Source organism: Anas acuta, chromosome 4 (genome assembly GCF_963932015.1).
Source record: "Anas acuta chromosome 4, bAnaAcu1.1, whole genome shotgun sequence".
In the NCBI taxonomy this organism is placed as follows: domain Eukaryota; kingdom Metazoa; phylum Chordata; class Aves; order Anseriformes; family Anatidae; genus Anas; species Anas acuta.
Window position 1 is genome coordinate 43580303 of NC_088982.1, and position 22319 is coordinate 43602621.

General features: G+C 36.5%; 1 protein-coding gene across 3 annotated transcripts in view; it reads right to left on the reverse strand.

Moving 5' to 3' along the window:
* Positions 1-22319, reverse strand: part of LRBA (LPS responsive beige-like anchor protein) — a 391035-nt gene that overhangs the window by 184303 nt on the left and 184413 nt on the right. For all 3 annotated transcript variants that reach the window (XM_068680931.1, XM_068680932.1, XM_068680930.1), the window contains exon 38: positions 4593-4717. In XM_068680931.1, coding sequence (XP_068537032.1) covers positions 4593-4717 — 125 coding nt within the window. The remainder of the gene's footprint in view (positions 1-4592; positions 4718-22319) is intronic.

Here is a 22319-nt window from a genome sequence, read left to right on the forward strand (position 1 = left end):
CCTGAACCAGAACCTGCTTTTTCTGTACGGAGCTGAATAAAGCACTGCACCTACAGCAAACAGGCACAGGCACTGTGAGTATCTGTGTAGAAATGGCATACACTCCCTGTGGGTTCACCTATTCTGTGTATTACACGCACTTACGTAGGCCACAGTCTAGTTCTCTTTCTGCATTTACCTACTAGAGATGCATACGACAGAGCACGGCAGCAAGTGCCAGACTCTGTTGCCATGTACGTGCAGGGGTGTCCCGCACTCGATTTCATCTGCCAGGTCCCAGATCCTGCTGTCACCTGTAACACAAGCTGTGCTCTGCCAGGCCTGCCTACCTTTGGCATGGTCAGGCTTCTGGCTCCAGCCCTGCAGATCTGAGCAGTCACTCACATTCACTTTTTCAAGATCAAGACCAAAAGGTATGGCCTATGTTCTGCACAGGGTGTAACAGTCTCCTAGCAGAGCGTTCCTCTGGCACAGTAATTTCATTATTATATTTAATTATTCTAATTCCATGCAGTCCTTCCCAAATTGCTCTCTAGGACCCACTTCCTCCAAGGAGCTTTTAGCAAACATCTCTGCATCTGCACAGAGCCTTCTTTATCCCAGTCAAACCTCCGGAACATTCAGGTGTAAAAATGATTTCACTTACAGCATCCACTGAATGACAGATTGTTTTAAATTGTTTGTCTATAACTTGCAAGAAAAAAAAAAATGTAATTTTTAAAAGCTGTTTGAAAAATAAACTATAAGAAAGGACCAAAGGACCATACATAAGGTTACTTACTATTGCTGTTTATATTTTTAATGTCTGATAAACGTATCAGAAAAAGCAATTCTGGGAAAGGATGCACTAAGAAAAATTTACTATCATTTTGTTAGTTGGGCCTCCCAGAAGCCTCCCTTATGTCTTTTTTTTTTTTTTTTTTTTAAGGCAACATTGGGAAAAACAAACACTTTCACATCAGATTTTTTAAATATTGTTTTTAAGACTTCTTTTCTGTTCCCTGCGTTGAGGCAAAAAAAACTGGCCAGTCAAGTCAAGTTCAATATTATATAGGATCGGTTGCTAGACACTTTCAGTGGCAATGTTGTGAACTCCTCCTCAGCTGAAATACTAAAGACTGTTTTAATCCCCTCCCCCCAGGTTTTAATAAATGTCAATGAAAATAAACAAGCAGACAGATCACCTGTTAAAAAGCTTGGTATGGCATTTCCAAGCAGATAAAGATTCTCTTGCAAAATAGTGTTCTTGGGGGGGGGGGGGGGGGGCGGAAGTCAAGCTACAAAACCCAACAGGACTAAAGGACTCATTTTTGCATGATATTACTTTCCAGGAACATAAATTTGACTTTCACATCTACATAATTCATAAACCCTTTGGTTTCATTTCTAAACAATGAGGGGAAAATGGAAACAGAAATTAATTAACTCTTTGCATCCCACAGCATCTTCACCTCTGCTTCCCCCATGCTACATTACTAGCCTGACGTTTATAAATAGCCATTTTGGAAGGTGTTTTTTTTTTTTTTTCTTTGAAAAATTACCCAGAGCTTTTTTTTCCCAAGCAAGTTAATGTGAACTTGGGAATGGCAATTAAATTGTCAGAATTAAAAAATTTGTTTTTAACTAGAAGGTAGCCAGAAGTATAGTCATGGGGCTGGTATTGATTGTCTGAACAGAGAACATTAGTCTTCAGGTATTTATTCTGCCACCTCTGCACCAGAGGCTCTCCTTCAAATCAAATCAATCCCTGGAAAAGATTGGTTCTTGCTACTAAGACACATAACTAGGCTGCAACAGAGCTGATTGTTGTTGTTGTTGTTCTCTATAGGTTTTACTGAACAATATCTAGGCTTCTGATTGTTTCTAAAGCTTTTTCACAGTTGCAAACTGTGATCTTTTCCAGACTGTGAGCTCTCCGGGGCAGAGAATACATCTGATTTCATTTGCAAGACACCAAGCAGCTGATAATGTGCACTTACTAGTGAAAAGTGTGCTAAATTCTATGCTCTCAAGCACGCAATAGTACTTTCCCATTATTTATGCATTATTTTCCCCTGTCTCCCTTTTGGCAAAATCCCATATGCCCAATTTCAGGTTTTGGTTTTGTTCTGTTTCGTTTTGAGAAAAGCTTAAATAGGCAATGGGGAACCTTTATTCATCATTTTAAAAACGTTTTTTCTTCTAAGACATGTAAAATTAATTGAAATAGAATAATTAATGATAAATTATTGATAAGAAATCATAAAACACCAAGACAAATCTATTGCAAATTCTAAGTATATCCACAACCTGGCAACATGGCCTGAAAGTCCAGTTCCGAAAACCTGAAAACAATTGGTTTTCTGACCTGACGTCACTTAATATTAAAAGTTTATAAACACACTTCAGAAAGAAATATAGAGTGACTGCTCAAGCTGACCTTTCTGATAACTGCACCTTCTGATACTTTTTACAAACAAAAACCTTTGTATTCCTATAAATTAAATATAGCTTCTGGTTGGACTGCAATTTGTACTTGGTCATTTTACACCTCGCCAATGGGAAGTCCTTGATCAAGACAGTTGCACACCTACCTACACTCCGACAGATGGTTGTTCTCTCTACTTTCAGAAATCACATGAATTGCATAATGATTTAAGGTACAATGCAATATTCACTTGATAAAGAAACAAAATGGCAACAGACAACTAAGGCACTATGCAATTAAATTCAGAACAGAACATCAAGAAATTAAATACATGTATAATAGAACACTTACAGATGTCAAATGCCAAACAGAAGGACTGACAAAAAAATTAGCCCTATTTAAATTACTGGGGTTAGGTAACAGCTACGTGTTATCAAATAGGGCTACTTCTATTTAGTCTTATTTTGTATCAACAAAAATTGTACTCCTGTCAATTACAAACTGCATATGAGTGATAGCCCTTGAAATATAGCATGGATTTATGAAAATATCACGTTACTATGAAAGATGAACAATTCTGTGAGTGTATTTACTTTTGAAAAAAATTGATTAGACAAATACAAACAGAAGCTGTAAATATTTTGCCGTAAAAATGAGAAGTATTTTTCAGTGCTTTGATAAATTTTAAATAGGAACATATGAAGAGAATACGTAAAACTGTGTCAAGACCTGTTTAATTTAAACTACACAGTTTTAAAGGGGAGCAGTTCTTCTTTATCCAAGGATATTATTGAACAGAAAAAAAAAAACCTTGTGTCCTTTAAGTCCATGGTTTAGAATCAACACACAGTATTAACAAAAACAAGCCCCAAAGCAAAAAGTGGGTTAATTAATTCTACATCTTGTTCCTCTTTCTATAGTCAAAGATGTAGGTCTCTATGAACGTTACTTTTAGATCACTTTATTGACTATTCTCTGTATGGTCATTTATTTTAAAGGACTGATGTCACATTTGGCATTATATCAGCTGACATATTGCAGACATTTTCTTCCAGAAATGGCTCTTTAAGGCTGAGTGCCAGAGGTTAAGATGCCTGATGGAAACTAACTTTACGACAGTGATGTTCTTCTATGCTTGTACAACAGTCTTAATAATTTTAAATTAGCATAAAGCGCATGCCTCCATGTACTGTGTGTGTACATATCTATACGCATGGAATAATTCACAGACTAAATATGAAAAAAACTAATTTAAATGATTCTATTCAGTGACACATACATTCAAGGGGAAGGGTATTCAGTTTTAACTACAAGCAAATTATTTTTAAATAAAAGATGGATTTTTCAACCTTATCAACATATCTTCATTAGATCACAAAGACAAAATTCTAGACTAAAACCCAAAGTTCATTAGCTCTGGCTTTTTATCTTTTGGTTTATTACAAGTTCTAAAACTGATTATCTCCTTGGTTTTGCAAAAACATTCCAATAGAACAGACATAGCAGCATGTAGCTGAGCGATCCCTGATAATAAAATGGGGAGGAAAAAAAAATCTGCTAAAAATGCGATCTGTTTTTAACATCACCAGGTAGAAATCATTACCATTTATTGCTTGAACAATCCCTTCCATTTTGGCATTTGTTACTATTTCTTCCATATCAAATTTTTACAGAAATACTTGAGGACTTAAACACATGCAAAGGTCTGAATAAAGTTTTGCTCTAGAAGCACTGTTTTCCTTTTTATATATCTGTAAGGATAGCCTGATATGTGCTTAGGCTAACTGAAATAATTGGTGTGGATTTCTGAACAGGGACTATTGTCTTTTGAAGTTACTAAGGCATAAATAGGTAATTTACCACAAGAACACGTGTCCAGGGTTTAATGTAAAATGACATCCACCTTTTCTTGTACTTACTGAGAACTATATTTGTAATCACTGTATGCAAAGTGTGCACAATGTGCCATCTCAGCTAAGATGTAATGAGGAGGCTTACCAAATACCAGTGTTGCTTATGATAAGCAATGGCCAGTTTATCTTTGTACTGAGCATGCCTGAAATGCAATGACAAGCCTTCTGGCATTTGCGACAATTTTATAGCACCTTGTAGGAATGAAGGTCTAATTTTCACTGCCAGGTACTATAACCTGCTGCTATTGGCAAGAAGCAGTTTTTACACTGACCATGTTCTCCGGCTGCTTTTAGTGTCGCTTCAGGATGTGTCGATCCAAGGGGGTTACGCACAAATCGTCGCCGGCGCCGCAAGTCATCTTCCCAGTAGTCAAGGCGCCAGAACTCACGAGGACGACTACAATGAAACAGAGGAGCCACATATGTTAGCAATTATCAAACAGCATGGTAGCACTGAATTTCTGCATAAAGCTCTCCTTGTTTGCGCTGCCTTTTTTTCCTTTTTTTTTTTTTTTTTTTTTTTTTAACCTCCCCCCTTTCTGCAATCTTTTACTTAGGTATGTCCTTGAAAATAACAATATCACCTTCCAGTCTAAGGAACTCCTTTCCCTTTTTTCTTGGAAGGTGAAATGAGCACTAAATACATCATTTTGAAATGAATTGCTGACAGTGTGATCAGTTTCCCCACACTCTAGTGGCATGTGCTCCGATTTCAGCCTCATTTCAGCCTCAGCAGGGCACCTTTCTCAGTGACTGCATTTATAAACCAGAATAGGGAAAAGGCTATTATAAATATGGTATAGCATTACCTATATTAATCAAAGTCTGTCCCCCTTCATTTTTCTTCCTAATTTGTGCCTTTTTGCACAAGGTCAGTAAATCATACCATGAATTCTTGGTCCAGAAAGTGTTAACTTTAATGAATACCTCAGTTACATGGTTATGTATGTGATAATAAAATATTACTCTGTTTAGATGTGCAGGAATTTAATTAAAATAATCTCTTAAAATATTCATTACATTTAGCCCCTGAGGCTTAGAACAACACAAGAAAATGCATTTCTTTTCCATTTACTGTTTTTAAATAAACCATTCCAGGAGAGTGAAATAGCAATCTATTTTCAAGCAAATCAGATTGGATTCCTGTTTTATGTAGTTGTGTTTTTACATTTAATTAAAAACTACATGTTATGATGTGTAATAATTGCTATATTGAAGGCATACTTTTAAAAAATTACATCTAGAAAAGGTTATATCAAATTCATTATTTCCCATTGTATGCTCCAAATATACGTAGATCTTTTTAATATGGTCATATATAAGTGCCAGTTACTATCCTGTTAGATGATCATGAATGAATGCTACTGTAAAACAGTATTTTAGCCCAGAGAACGTACCCCCCCAAAAAAATCACAATTTCAGGTATAGTGAAATAAACAAGCAGAAAGTGCCTGACACGTAGAATAGTCATGATAGGTTCATAGCCTGAAAACCTATGTAGCCATGCTATAAAACACAAGCTATGTTTGTTAACATAACTAGTATTAAAACAATAACTTGCAACGTACATATATTCCATTCTGGTCCAATAGCTAATAAAAAGTATACCTGTCCACAATGACAAATGAATAGCCACGACTAATTTACAGATCCCAGAGTTAAAAATACTTGGTATCTGTATCTTTGTTTTGAGGTCTAAAGCCAGAGATGAGTTTTATTTAAGCTAACCCAAGGTTTCAAACACAGTAACAAAAGCCACAATAATTTGCATAGCCCTCCTCTTAAACACAATTTGTAGATATTAAAAATTGTGATTGAAAAATACCCTATAAAAATGGAGAATGTCTATGCATCTAGCTTTAAGTTTCCATGCCCTTTTCTGACATCAAGGAAAAGGCAGTGCTATTATTCATCCTCCTGGTTTCTTAATTTCAGGAAAAAATACTCGAGTATTTGAAACAAATACCCCAGTATTATATATTCACACTTTGTTATAATCGTGCCTAAATTTGAATGCTTTTATTATAAAATCCAATGATTTTGGTATACTTAGCCAAATGAAGCAGTATTAAAAAAAACAAACAAACAAACAAACAGGAAGATAGGAGTTTATTCAAAGCTCGATTAATAACTTAAAATTCTCCTTTAGCGATTACAGAAAAAAGGCAGAACACAGCTGGCTATGTGCATGCCTTTGATAGTCGTAGAGCTTGGATAGGCACTTCATCATTCTGCCTTCCTACATTTATCTGTTAAAATTATTATCAAATATCAGCCAGGATGCAGTCGTGAATCACAGACTGCTCCTCGTCTTCAGGGGAATGATACAATGAGGGTCTATTCATCAGTATGGCAATCGGCACAAGTAATTAGTTCCCTAGACTGAGATCTCCTACAAAGCTTATTTCAGTCAGCACCACAAACATATGACAATGAAAAGCTAATGGAAGCCGCTAAAATTTGTTAACCTCTTCTGCCATCAATCCTTCTGGTATTCTGTGCTACAGTATTATGCAAAGATGGTAAATTATTAATTTGTCATTCATCTATCTTTCTGCAGTTTTGATAGAATTAAGTGATGTCATTCTACTGGGCAGCAATTAAAATTATACTACATTGCAGAACTATGCTAAAATTATTAGAAAAATAGGAAATTATGATCAGGCAAAATATTATCCTGAAACATAATATATCTTTAGTCCCCTACTTTTATTTTCCAGTCAGGGAATGAAATTTGCATAGGACTCCTTGTCCTCCACCAGTGCAGCGACTATTCACAAACAGTAACATTATCAACTACTAGCTTGTGTATTTGGGTATTTATAACTACTTGCAACCACTATATGATGAGGGGAAAAAAATCTACTCTCTACACACAGATAGATATCTAACAAACAATTGTACTGCCATAAACACACACCTATTGTCTAATTCTTAAAAATGAGCCACTCTTGAGAGCAACTACTGGGACAAATGCTTATTAGTACCAAGATAATCCAGTAAATGATACAGCTACTGTAGAACAACCAGCTTACAGGTAAGATTTAACTGCTACAGCCCCATCCCCAATAATCAATGATGTCTCATGCAGACGATATACCTCTACAGCCAGGGGGAGACAGACGTAATGACTGCTCTGACTTGGCTGCAGTTTGCTGGCTGAAAGACTGAAGCATCACATAGCAAAGAACCAAGGAACTGGATTTTGAGAACAGCATAGTGCTGTTGACTAAGGGTGTTGGTTTTTTGTGTGTGTTGTGTTTTTCTGACAACAGAAGCTTCTGGCCCTATAGTAGGTTGCCATATGGACTAAAGGTGCTATATGGACTGGATCAATGAACATAAGTACTCAATTAGTTTAAGTGCAAGAGCAACATTTCTCAGGGGACTGAGGATTTATGAATTATAAATCATATGATTTGCATGGATTTGTCAGGGGCCCCACTAACATGATACACAGTAATTGGTGGTTCCTTAGTAACAATATTGAATGAATAGAAGCAATACTTTGATATTAAACGTTTTATTCAGGTAGCATTACCATGACATTGCTTTCTTTTTCAAACACTTCTCCAAATTGCCGGTCCATGTACCCAGACTTGAGATAAAACTTTCTTCTCAGTTCATGTTTAAGTACATAGATGGTTTTAATTGTATAGAGATGAAATATACAATGACCAATATAACCTGTATATCAGGATTTTGAGCATATAATTCAAAAGAAAAACTCACATCACTGTGGTCAATGGGAAAAAGCTTACATGTTGACGTATTTTCATTCCAAGAACAAGAGTATCAGGACACTTATTTTCTCTATCAGTTTCAAAGATTAACCCAATCAAAACAAAACATACCAACTGACCTACTAGCTTTATTATAGCGTTAGGTTCTCATATCCTCTAAGAGGCTTAAATTGAATCTAAGGAGTACAACCACAGAATGATGAGGAGATCATGCAATTTCTGAAGAATTACTTCTTGTAATGTCTTACCCATTGTATATTTCAAGATATTCTGCTATCTTTATGTCCACAGAAAATAAATAGCACACTAGCGTGAATAGAAAAGAGACTCTGCAGGGTGAGTAAAAGGAAACAGTAAACCTACAAATCCATTAGCTTGAGAGGTCTTGAGGTATTAGTTTGAGAGGTCTTGGGCCAACGGCTGATCAAGAATGGATTTTAGCATACCGTGGAAGCTTCCATTCAGATCCTTTTATTAATGAAGTAATAAATAAATAAAAGTAGCACAAGAAACAAAGAAAAGGAGAGAAAGGTGAAAGCAGCACAACATTACAGAAATCATCTGCAGAGACAGAGGATGGCTAGAGAACCAAATGATTTGTTCTGTCTAGAAGGCTATTCACTGTTAAAGGCAAGAAAAAAACCTGCATGAGAGACAACTGCAACAAACTCAAAAGCAGATGGAAACTAGATTGTGTGTGCCCTACAAACAATATGTTGTTATGAAGACTCCAGCCAGCCTGCCAGTCATCTTTTTAAAGCGAAACAGTTCTTGCTCTGGTGTACAGCAATTACTTACATTAAATAGAGATATGAATCATTAGCCAATGTGAATTTTGTACTGCTAGAACTTATTTCACAGATGCATCCAGAACCAAGTCTGTTACCATGCCACAGAAAGAGAACATAGCTTATTCATGCAATAGATGTAATACCCTATTCACATGTCCTAAATCCTACGAAGATACTAAGATAAATTTCCAGATAAGACACTCCTCATTGGAACTCTAACTGTAGAGTTAAGCAGGTAAATCAACCTCCAAACCTAATCAATCCCCCAGCTCTCTACTAAGGCCATCACAAGGCAATCAGTCAGTAATGCCAATTTCAAAGGTATAAACACACTTGAACACAGGGTCCTGGGCTAAATTACTTTCATAGACAACCAAACACAGAGTGGCAACACTACTTATTCATCAGTAGTAACAGTATAAATTTGGCAGAAAATCTGAATCAAAGAAGGCTCTTCAATTTCCCCCATTACCAAACACAAACCTACCAAAAATTCTCATTTTAACTTTAACTCTAACTTTAACTTTAACTCACTTTAACTTCTAAATTAAATAAGAATAGGAAACAGAAATGCCCCATTTTTAAGAAAAAATATCTTGCGTTCTTTTAATTCTGGTCAGTAACACTTTTTGTTCTATATCTAGGTAGCTTGAGCTTCCTTGTGAAATGCTTCAAGAACTCAAGCCAGACATCTGCTGCAAGATATGTAAATGTTTTTCTCAAAAACAAAACAAAAACAAACAAACAAAAACCAGAAGCATTCACATTTGATTGTCAATCCAAAAATAAGTGATCAAGTTCTAGAAAACAACACAGAAATCTTGAAGGAATACTGCTAGCAGGCTGTAGGGCATCACCAGTGCAATGTGCCTGCTTTATTTTGCAAACTGAAATCCATTGTATTTTCATGGAGATGCATGTCTAGAATATTAACTAAAATCTCTTGTATTCTGCATTTAAAAACACAGTGCAATGTATCTTTCACTGACTTAATAAAATGTGATTTCAGCAAACAAGTAAAACATCTTCCGAAACCCTTCATTATTTTTGCAATAAGCTTTCACAAACCATGATCTAACACAAACAAGTTACACCACAGCACATTAATGTCTAGCTACATGTTTATAAGTACCAATCTAAAGAATGTTATGTATAAACTATTAATATTTGTAACATGCCCTAAATACCTGGCATATTGCAGAACACAGAACATCAAGCTTAATGTAAAGCATTGCACTGGAGATGTAGCTTGACAGGCAAGTTCTCAGCAGCAGCACCAAGTTCAGCATCTCACCTGGAGATCTCATGAACAAGTATTTGTGCTGCTACAAGGTAAAGCAAATTAAAGCACCAATGCAGCAGGAAAACGACTGTTTTCCAGTAAATGATGTTCTTAATCTGATTCACAACTTTGTCTGCATTAGCAAAGCACTCAGGAAAAGGTTTGGTTAGTATTAAGTCAGTTGCCACTAAAATATTATTTGGCCAGCTAAGCTATCTCAAAGCATGAATTTCACAGCACTTCACTGATAATGTATCTACATCAGAACATTAAAGATTGATTAACTCCTGAGAAGTGCCTTGAGATCTTTGGAAATGCTACCTACATCACCTGTATTACCTTCAATGGCAAAACCAGTTAAAGAAGATCTACTTTCCCTCCCTCTCAGCTGCATTCATGTAAGCATTCACAGGGCTCCACTGTAACCTGGACCACAGTAACCATCTCAGCTTATTAAGGCTGAATGTTTTATTGTTTTATATCAGAAACCTGTTCACACTACAGCCTGACCAGCAACTACGTAACTAAAAATGAGGGGAAAAAAAGGTGCTGGTGAGGGGAAGGAAGGAAGAAAAGGATAATGGAGAACTTTTGATATCAAAAAAGACATATCATGTACTCTTACTCCAACATCATCAGAGTCTGCGCCTTCTCTTAGTATCTTCATTTTCCTCCCACATAGACATTCATATTCCATAGTTTCAGAAAATGGGCTTCTGCAAATGGAAATAATTGGGAACCCTTAAGCAAAAAATATCACGCATGGGCGGGCTCTTAATCTCTGCCACACTCACTGCTGTAGTAACAGCAACCGGTCATAACAAAGGCCCAAAGTTACCAAGTAAAACTTCTTTGGCATAGTATCAATTGTGCAGAATATTAATATAACCTATTAAATTATCATAGTTTACTTGCTTCTTCTAGCACTTCTGCAAGAAAACATTTGACTTTGTCTATAAAGGATTTTTTTTTTTTTCTAAAAGGAATTTTCCCTTTATCTGTATTTCACTGTTATCAAAAACTGTGGGTTTTTCCCCTAATGCTTCAGAAGAGAAAGCAATACCATTCTTTTTCACATCTTTCCCAAGTAGCAGATGTGGAAAGCCAGGTGTGAACTCAAGGCAGTGTCTGCATAGACTTAGCACAGAACTGTTACTCTGTGGACCTCTGTACCGTTATAAGGGACCTTAGTACAGTTTAAATCTCATGTGCTTCCAGCGAAGAGGGAAAAAACAGAGATGTCAGTAAGGGAAGCATGTCTTACCAGGTATTTCATGCTATTTCCCCATGTAAACAATACAGTACAAACTGCACAGATCTGTAATTCCTAGGTCTGCATTTAAAAAACTGGTGGAAATGCTGTTTGCGGGTTTTAATACAGCAAATAGCCAGGATATTATCTCTGTCTCAACCACACATTAGACACTGCAGACCCAATACCCCTCCCAGGCCTCCGTACCTCCGTGCTTTAAGTCATACCAAAAATGCATTCCCATCTAACTAGCATGCAAAACAAAAGAAGAGAGTAATGCTAATTCCAGATATCACAGACTCTTTTCTGCATTGACAAGCTTTGAATCTCTCATGTAAAATGCACTCCAGAAACAAATGTCAACACTAAATGTTTCAGACCTCCTTTACACATTATAAAGCTTCATGTCATGGTAAAGACAAGCCCACCTTTAAGGATCTGCTGTCCTAGATGATGGTGTTTTTAACTTCCAGTTTAAAAACATCTCTGTTTATGTGTGAATTTACGTCTGCTCCTCTTTGATCTTTATTAACCCCTTGGTGGCTAACCACAGCTGCAGCTTTTTTGGAAGCAGCATTCTTTGAAGTGCTGGCATTCCAGGGCACGCTGATACTTCAAAGAGGGCCCACTTAAATACATGATACAGTAGTGATCGTGTACGCCATGACCACTAGCTTATCTTAGACTGATCTTATTTTGATCAGTCTAAACTAAAGCTGCACTTTAAAAGACAGTCATCTTATGACATCGTTCAATTATTTTTCTATTTCCATCAAGATTAATTATAAATTAACTGAAACCTACTCTACTTCTCTGTAAGTAATAAGTTAACATCAGATCTTTGTCATGGCTTCGAGCAAAATTAGTTCAAACATGAATCAGCCATAGAAGAATGAATGAATAGCGAATTTGAAAAAGGATGCTTTGGCTTAGTAGCTCATAAATCTTTCCAGATCTCGCACTTCCTACACCTGATTGTAGTCAACAAGTTTTAATTTGTTTTTCAAACTAAGTACAGTTCATACGGATCCCATAAATTGCTATCCGTATTGCAAATAATGATTTTATTTTACAAAAATAGGTACAGTGAATGTTATTGGTTTCATGTTTTGATGTTTTCCTGATAATGCAGAAATGAAGTCTGCAGGGCTTGGCCATCCCTTCCTTGCCAAAATGAACAATGGAGCATAACAGTGTAGGTTAGAGGATATATCTACATCTGGTAAAGGAGACAGATCAATCTCTGTCTACCTCCTTAGCCATTTCTACTGGTTCTGATGCTTTCACCTTAAGCCTGTGCATAGGAAGGACCCATGTCTTCTCTCACAAATGATTCCCTACAGAACATATGATGATTCTGTAACGTACACTGAAATGTTAGGACTCAGATTAATTCTTCCCAGGAGCTTGGAATTTCAGATGACAACCTTTCACAATGTCTGGATACACAGATCAACGTTTCACCACAAGAAGAAAATCTCCTCAGATCTATTATTTCATTTGTAAATTGTTCTGACCCCAAAAGAATTAAACACAGAGTAAATCAGAGTAAAGCTTTTTCCAAAAATTCATCATAGATCTGACCAGTCCCAAACATTTCAGCTTCACTACCATTTCTTCTAGAAGAAACAGGATGAAATCACATTTCCACATATCTGCACTTTAAGAGCTGTGGCTAACCTACATCCTTTTCTTTTATGGCTCTCTTAACAGCTGGATACTTCTCCTACTTCCATAAAAACATAATGGTGCACCCCTCCGATTCAGCAAATATTTTTCTGCTGTATGTTCTTCTAATACAAAACCAAATTAATTTTTTAAGGGTCCTCTGCCAGAAAGGTCTAAAATAATTGCTTTATCCTTCCCAAAACTTTTTTTTTTTTTAAGAAATTGAAATTAATGTCTAGTAACTAAATTAATTCAGCAATTCACTATACACAAAGGAGAGGAAAAGGAAAGATAACTGAGACTTAGTTACAACATCAATAGCTTTCCAGTCCAGAATGAATGTATGTGAGATCTGTAAAAGATCACTTGCTTTCAAACTAGCCTGCCAAAACAAGTTTTCCATTCAAGAGAGAAGCATGTATTAGTCCCTGTGATAGGAAAGATCGTCCTCCCAATTATGAAAGATGGAGCAAGTGTGGCATGCTTACATGTGTGTTTATTTATTTATTTAACCTGGAATAAAAAAGAAAGGCTAATACAAAAAGTGTATATTTTATATTCTTGAGTGCATCTGGTGAGATAAGAAAATCCCTCCTTCAAACTCCTGCCTTAATCACAAGTTAATTTGAACATACTTGCTCCTCTGCTTTAAAGTATACTTCAGGGAACAGAGAACTCTTTCAGGTCCACTGGAAGTTTGACTGCTGCTAAACAATATGTTGGAAAAAGTATTACCAATTTGGATTGCAGGTTAGGACACTGAAGCCTTGCAGACATGCAACCTCAAAAATACCATGCATTTCTCCTACTCTTTGTTTAGAAATAATTACATAATTAAAACTGAAATGTGCATAATACAAAAAAAAAAAAAAAAAAAAAAAAAAAAGAATCAAGCATAATTGGCTAACACTTCTGTCTGAGATCTAATTCCAGATTTAAAAATCTGAGGCCGGCAAAAATCTGGGAAATGACTTCACTGTGTGATGATTGCAGGAACATATGTAAGAAAGAGTTCAAGTAACTGCAAACATTGTATCACCCTCGGAGACAGGAAACAATAAGTACAAGCCCGCAAGACCACTAGGAGCACATGGAGCAAGGCTCCTAACTGTTACCATACTAGCATAGCATGGTGAGGAAGCAACAACGGGACTCAAAAACCTTTAAAAGGGTTTAACTTAAGTATATTTCTCCTTTGAAAGCCTTATAAAGGGTCTCTAAAAATAAAAACATGCCACCAAATTATGAGGAAGCACCCTTTTCCAGACGATATAGAGAAGACAGTATTTACTCAAGTTTTAAATGAAAGATAAAGTAACTTAAAAACACACCTTATCTTCTTTTAGAGTATTATGTATGTTTAATGACTCAGGAGCCAAAAGGCTGGCAGTTGATATGTGTGGCACAGAGGCAAGTTCAAAGCTGTTACCCCACAGAGTCTGCAAGGGAAGGGAGGTGCTGCCCAGGAGCAGCTCTTTGCACAGTGGCAGTGTCTGCAGGCAGTGCAAATACTGCTCCATGCCTCCCAGCTGCACTGTGTCCACAAGAACCTGGCCAGAAATAGCACCTGTGCTACACTACAGAGCACCATTAATGGATGACAAATGTTCAGAGGATAGGAGCTGATGGGGGAACCTCCACTTGGAAAAGTCAAAGTGTGTATTCCAGGTGAATGTCACGAGGTCTTTTCTGCACACACCAATAACCTTCATCTTACATTTACATAATTATAGTACTACTTCATACCAGATCCCTGAGTGCGACTTTGACCTTGCCTAAATAGCTGCAGCTTTAACCACCCACCTTATTGAAGCTCGCTCAAGCTACTGAACTCCTGAGATCCACCGACAGCCAAGGGTCATAAAGGCTCTGAATACAGTAATTAACTCCCTCTGAAAATCACACCTATTCCCCAGCTATATTTATCAGAGTCAGAGAATGGTTTGGGTTGGAAGGGACCTTAAAGACCTTGTGGTTCCCACAGGCAGGGACACCTCCCACCAGAGCAGGTCATGGAATTGAACTCATTAACGAAAGAGAAGTGCAGAAGCCATCCTTGGTAATGTTAGGAAGGCTGCCAAAGGGTTATTGCAGTAAAGCAACCTCAGAGTGCTAAACTACCCAAGATCACTTTAATGCTGTAATTCAAGGGCTGCTGTAGGAGGGAAGCTTATAAGGTGATACACCAGAGGCAACTAATCAAGAAAATGTAAACTTCTTTTCAATAGTTATTTTAAAAAAGAAATCTAGCTAACAACTTGGTAATGATTGGGCAATACAGACGTTGCAATATTCCTTCCTCCACGTATCCTTACTTTCCACTCAAAACCAATAGTGCAAGCATTAAAATCTAACATTAAATAACAGAATTGATAACAAAGACTGTTAGAGCTCAGATTTAACAAAGCAGGAAATATTTCCTATTACATTTCAGTGATTTAAAAACGAGCATACCTGCCCTGCACCCAGTTTTCTTCCCACCTGTGAGCATCCCCAGAGATGCGTGCTAAATGACAAGGAGACTTTTTTCTTCAGGGGTGCTATTAAGCCTCGTGACAGGGTTTCCAACTTTTCCCTCTTCAGCCAGCTACTCTTTTATTTGCTTTTAAGACAAGTTTACCAGCGCTCTCAGCAGCTGGGGTTCAAAAATAAGCCACAAGAAGCAAAGATTCCTTGTCCCATGGCCACTCAGCACCACTGAGAGGTTTCCCTGTTGGAGAGGAGAACTGAGCTATGTCCAGGGTAACTGCTGCTGGAGTGCACCCAAGGACACCACGCCGCAGCAGCAGCAAGAAGCCAGCCCCTGAGGCATTGCCTGTCCCCTCCAGCACAGGGATGTGAATGTGCCTCGAGGACAGGAGTGTAGCGATGGCTGCATCTTTTCCCAAATGTCTAGCACCAAATGTCGCATCCAAAAATGTCAGCAGAGGCTTAAGTACAAAGCTGATCATGTATGACTTCTTCCCTAGTACTCTGTCAATTTCCAACTATTTTCAACTCCAGGGATTTCCTGAGGCTTAGGTGGTGGTTACTCCCTTCCTACTCCCTTCTTCCTCCCAACGTGTCTCTCCTCCAAGTTCTTGTCCAGAGCAGAGAAGCAGACTTCAAACAAATGCAAGTATCAGTGGCCTCAGCCCTCAGGGTCAGAGCACAGATACTGGGAAGAATTACTGCTGTGAAAAACAGCAGGCTGAGACTGTACTAATTGTTTTTCTAATATGTCATTTAGGCACCAAAGTAAAGAGTTTTAAGTGGCCTGAGCAAACCTTAGTTTCTAGACTACAGAATTCCACGTGTGTGTATAAATCAAGTACCTGTACACCGCGTGATACTGTTAGCATTCCACTTTAGGGACACTGAGGAGAGCAATCCTTTAGTTATTACAGAAATTCCTAACAACTAGAAATTGCATATTCAAAATCCAGAATGCAAATGTGAGAGCAGAACATTTCTCTGGAATGACCAAACAATTTTCAACATTTACTTATTTTTGCTAGATATGTTAATTCTTGTTTTATGTAAATTCTTCAGAGAGGATTATTTAAGACCATATCACTGTTAAATTATTGTGCATATATTTAGAAGTATAATTTAGCCATGCTGCATCATAATGCACATTTTCTTCCTTGAAAATGATCTCCCTCCCACTTACATAAACTTTACGTGTAATTATCTGTAAAGTCACCTTTCTCCATTATTCAGCTTTAGAAATAATAATGTATTATGCCTGTTAAACTAAGCTAACTTATTTTTTCAGTAGCTTATGATGAAAAGTTAGAGCCCAAACATTTTGATACAGTATGTAATACAAATTCTCCAATAAACATTGTTTACAAAGTTTGTTAATTTCATTGCAAATATATATTTTTTTCTTAAGAAAAAAATTAGTGAAAGAATGAAAGAACTGAGGTTTGTTTTTTGTTGCTGCTGTTTTTGCAATTAGCTTCTTTGCTGAGAAAAACGTCAATAGAGTTAATTCAGACTGACACTCAAACTTGAGAAAAGATGGTTTCATTGCATTATGAAAACTGAATGTTTCTACTTTCCTTTTCAAAATAAAAAGGCCCTGCATTTTGGGAGAGATATCAAGGATAAGATCAAGTGACAAGTTTTCCATTGTTGTAAAAAATAATGTTTTCAGATGACAAACCATTCTTTCTCATTTGAGGAGAAAGATGAATTCAGTTACTAATAAAATGAACACAGCTCTAGAGAAGAATAAAAAACATAATTTACACACAAATCAGTTTGCTTTTTTAAAGTGACTTATGAATTTTAATTTGTATTGTTTCAAATACTGCATGTATACACAGCTACCAGTACTAGATTTTTCAACTAGAAATTAAAAATACAATAATGAAAACAATGGCAAGAGGACTCAAATAAAATCTGATCTTTTGCTACAGCTTCTCAAGGTCACCAGGATTCATTTTCAGTATCATGCACCATTAAAATTTACTTTGTTGTACTAGTCACTAAGAGGGATAGAGAATATGGTTTTCACAAGAGGGATGGCTTTCATCTAGACTTTCACCCTCTTTATAGGGAATAACTTTGCTAAACTTTGGAAATGAAATACATGTGTGAAGCGATATGGGAAAGCAGCAAATCACAGCAATAGCTAAGGATTACTTACCAAACCATATGATAGAAGTAACCAATCTTTGATACTAATCACTGCAAGATGGTATTTTCCCCAAAAAAATTCCAGTGAGGGAAGGGGGCAATAAGAGAAGAGACAGCCTGACAATCATCACAGAGATTACAGGATACTATGGGATTTGGGGATAAGAAATTAACACATTAACAAACGTAACAGGTTATTTTACTGAATTTATTCTGTGACACAGATTGAATGTCTTTTGAGTGTTTGATAAGAGATGCTGATACACTTGCAGGTAATTCTGCTTGCCCAGGATTCTTCTAAGGTATTGTTTTATCTTTACTGAAATTTAAATTTTACGATTTGGAATACAATTTCCCAAGTCAAAAGTCTCTATTTTAAGAGAACTTTAACTTTTCTTTCTTTCTTCCCCCCCCCCCCCCAGAAGCTGTTGCTTAAAGTATTTATTTCGTTACTTCTGTTCAAGACTGCCAAATACAGCCATAGTGATAGCTCTGGAAGTTCACAGTTTGTGTACAAGTAGAAGATGTTTGCTAATAGTAAAACAACTTTGAAGGTGCTACCCACCCTTTCCTCGGTTGTACCTCTCAGATTCTCCCATCCCGCTTCTCATAGGTCTGATCTGTCACTTCACATGTGTCAAACTCAAAGGCAACAGCCTTAGTCCATGGTCCACAACAAGACCATATTCCCACAGACAAGCTGAGGTCACATCCAGAATTTCATCTTCAAAAAACCATCTAAACTTTCTCTGAAATGGCTACTCTAGACAGATCGAAACACACTGGGACAAATAAAGTTTCACTTGTCTTTCTCTGTTGCTCTCTAAATCCATTAAAACGTAAGCAGTACAAAGGAGAAAATTTTTCATTCATATACAGAACTAAGTGTCTTTGTTGTTGAGGCAACAAAGGAAGCATCTAGACAAAAATGTGAGAGTTGAGAGGCCACAGGGAAAGATTACACTGACAAGATCTGTTGGTGATCAAGCAGAGAAAAGCAGAGTTGGGAATCAGCAGAAGAGGCAGGGTACAGGAAGAGGTGGCACAAAACCAGGTCTGCCTAGGACAAAAACCTGGGGAAAGCAAGAAAAGGTCAAATAAGAAATTTAATGAATGGTCACAGGAATTGCAGGCAGATGGGCAGCAGCACAGAGAAAGGACAGAGAGAAGAGAGGAGAGGAAGAAAGAGGGAAGCAAAAGAAAGGAGAGCACTAGATAGAATATTTTTTCACCTCATTAAAGGCTATGTCATGGCAAACACAAGCAGTGAAGCTTATTGGGACATGGAAGGTGATCCTGATTCTATTGTTCCCTGAAAATGTAATCTTACACTCTTAATGCTGTCCTACAATATCAGTTTGGTACTCATTTGGTGCTTTTCTCAAGATGGGGGATGAAGCAGTGTGTACATGTAAAACTTAGTGTTTCCACTTCCAGAATTTCTCTATCATGAAGGAATCCTGCAGCTGCTCATAACAACAGCAAAAATTTCAGTCATACAAGTCATTCTTCGGAACAAGTGTCTTGCCTAACCCTATTACTCCCCTCCTCTCCCCTGATGGAAAAAAGTAAATAGTTCCCCAATCTAAAATGATTATAAAATATTAAAATATAAGATGTGAATCCTCAGCAGCAGTAGCAACAGCATCATGAAAGTTATCAAATGAGTCCACCCACAAGTGTGAACGTTTTAATGATGTCACTGAGTTTCTTTAAGCAAGCACAGGTAACACTGTGTTTATACTGCTTTTTAATGTTTGCATTGTGAGCTTGCTACCATGCTCAGGCACACAATGAAGTAAAGCAAAGCTGGAAAACGTTTTTACAAACACATAGTGCAGAAATTGCCAAAAGATTAAAAGTGACTTCATGTGGGCCACAAAGCACAACAGTACAAAACTGCAGTTCTGGGTTCCCAGTTTTGATATGGCCTTTCTCTCAGCCATCCTTTAAAGAAAAAAAATCTCTCAAATACTAATTTATAAGGATGCATCAAGGACTAATAAATGACAAGGTTTAAAATTACACTTAACTTATTCTTTAAAAAGTTTAGGATTAAAAATGTTTGTAGATAGAGTAGAGGTAGACAGAATACTCATGGAGATAATTTGCTGTGTTCATGATTTGGAAAATAAACAGTAATCAAACTTTAACGCTGCTATTTAGAACCAGAGATCATAAAAGACATGTAATAAAACCCACAGATACCAATGGTATGATAAATACAGTGATTAATCCTTTAAATATACATATAAAATATATGGAAAGATATTGCTTTATTTAAAAAAAAAAAAAGCATTCTTGTATCTCTAGCATTATCCTACTGTGAAACAACATTTTTCCACTTAAATACACTATTACCCACAAGCATATGCTTTGTGTTTCTAAGTATCATTAATAAGGAAGTTGCCTTAAAGTCCATTCAAGTAATGGGTCAATATTCCCAGATCTGACATACAAAAGCACTTCTAAAACCAAGCTTGTCATTTTTTTTTGTTTATTTTATATCTATTTTTTGCTCTTGTTCAAGCTCCTTTGAAGTTAGTCTTCAAAGCTTCAATATCAATTGGAATGCAGCATTAAGGATTTTACGACACTATGCTACTTAAACTTTTATTGTTTTGTTGAGAAATCATAATCAGAAGGATTAAGCTCTTGTATTTGGCTTTTTGTTTCTCCTTTCCATTTATTTTTTTTTGTAATTTACTGTTTTTTATTCCAATTCCATCATGCCATAAATCTGTAGTATGCCCCCCTTAGTCTTCGCACAGACAAAATAATGCAGTTTACACTTAAACATGCTCGAGAAAAAAAATTAACATTCTTTATCATTTTCTAGCAGAGACAGTTAATACTCTCGGGCTACATTAATAGAATCTTTCTGCCATTGTAGAAAGTTTGATAGCACTCTTATTTCAATGTCTGAATTTTTCTCCTTTTTTTGACAAAGACAAATGATTGCCATCAATCAAGATCCAATCGGGTATACACAGAGTCAAGCAAATGCATCACTCTTTACTGGTTTTCCTGCTATTTGTGCAGGCTTTGCTCCATATTATTTTATAGAATGATCAAAAAAGCAGCCATAAGATAGATCATTCACACCCACTGTAAAATTAACTTTCATGAATAATGAGAGTTTTAAACCTCAGATAATGTATATGTTATACAGAAGATATTGCTGGAGTTCATTTCTGGCTAGAGATTATGTAAATGATACTATATGACCTTTATCATTACAAACAGGACATGCAAAACACATATTATTTCATACATCATCCTAAAGCGAGTCAGTACCTAAAGAAGAATCAGTCATTTATAATGTTCATGGTGAAGTGCTAAGGTTGCAAGAAAATGATATGAACTACTTATGATATTTTTGACTACTCCTCCCCCTTAACCTGTTACTTAGGTGATCTGAACACACTAGAGGTAACAACAATACAGTTTACCTCCTCCTTTTTCTTTATAAGAAAATCTGTATTTTGTTTCTTGATAGATCATTTATCTCAAGACTAAACTATGCTGATAGAAACCACTTATGTCAATCAAGGGCAATGATGTTAAATTAATAGTAATACAGAGCTATATTCATATAATGAAGGAATAAGTAGTTCCATTTTTTATGTAAAACAGTATTTTAAATCACTTTCCTTATGTTATTTCCTTATTACTGAACAATAAGCTAAGCAAAGTTAAATTGCTTAAAGATTTCCCAAAGATAAAAGGTATCATTCACCATGAAGGCTAGACAGTAGATACACATATGGAATCAATGACAAACTCTATGAAAGATCCAGCCAACCAAGCAGTGCTTGGACAGTGTTGTTTGACTTCTTTTTTTTTTTCCACCAATGAAGAACAAAAAGAGTATGAAATGTGTTTTAAATTTAGAGATTTACACAACCCTTAAGTATTTAAGGACACTCATCAAGATATCTAAGTAAATTTATTTGTACAAATATATAATCATGAATATATATGAATGTATAAATAATATATTTAAATATCATATAGCCACTAAAAAAATGCCTATTCCAAAACATCAAATCTTTGGTATGAGCAAGCAATAAAGCAAACAATTTGGTTAATTTGACTGTGTATTACTCGTGTCAGAAAGTACACCATGCCACATAGTTTATCAGTTCTTAGTTCTCAATATCTTGCTTTCAAACCTTCTGTTTATCATTTCTGCCATCTAATCCCGTATTTTTTCCAAAGACAGGTTCGGTAGCTTCTGCTGATCTATCAGACATCATAGCTTTTGACACTGATCATGCACGCTGCTTTAAATAAAGAGCGGATTTAGTTACATCCCTAACTTAACTTCACTTACCACTTCTGTAGTTCAAACATACTAGTAACACTTGTCCTTAAATCTCTAGTCTGTCACTACAACAGACCATTCCCCTTGCTACCTTTTTATTGCAGACATCCGAAGGCACAGAAGGGAGAAGCCTGGAAAAGGAGACTCTTCAGTCTTCAGAGAGGAGCAGACACAGTACAGAACCCAAATGAGACTGATTGTCTCATTTGAGCAGAACATCTCACTGACACTATTTTGCATCTTCTTGGTAACTAGAAAGAAACCTTGGACGCCAAACTGAGGAACCGCTGAGAACAGAGCAACATCTGAA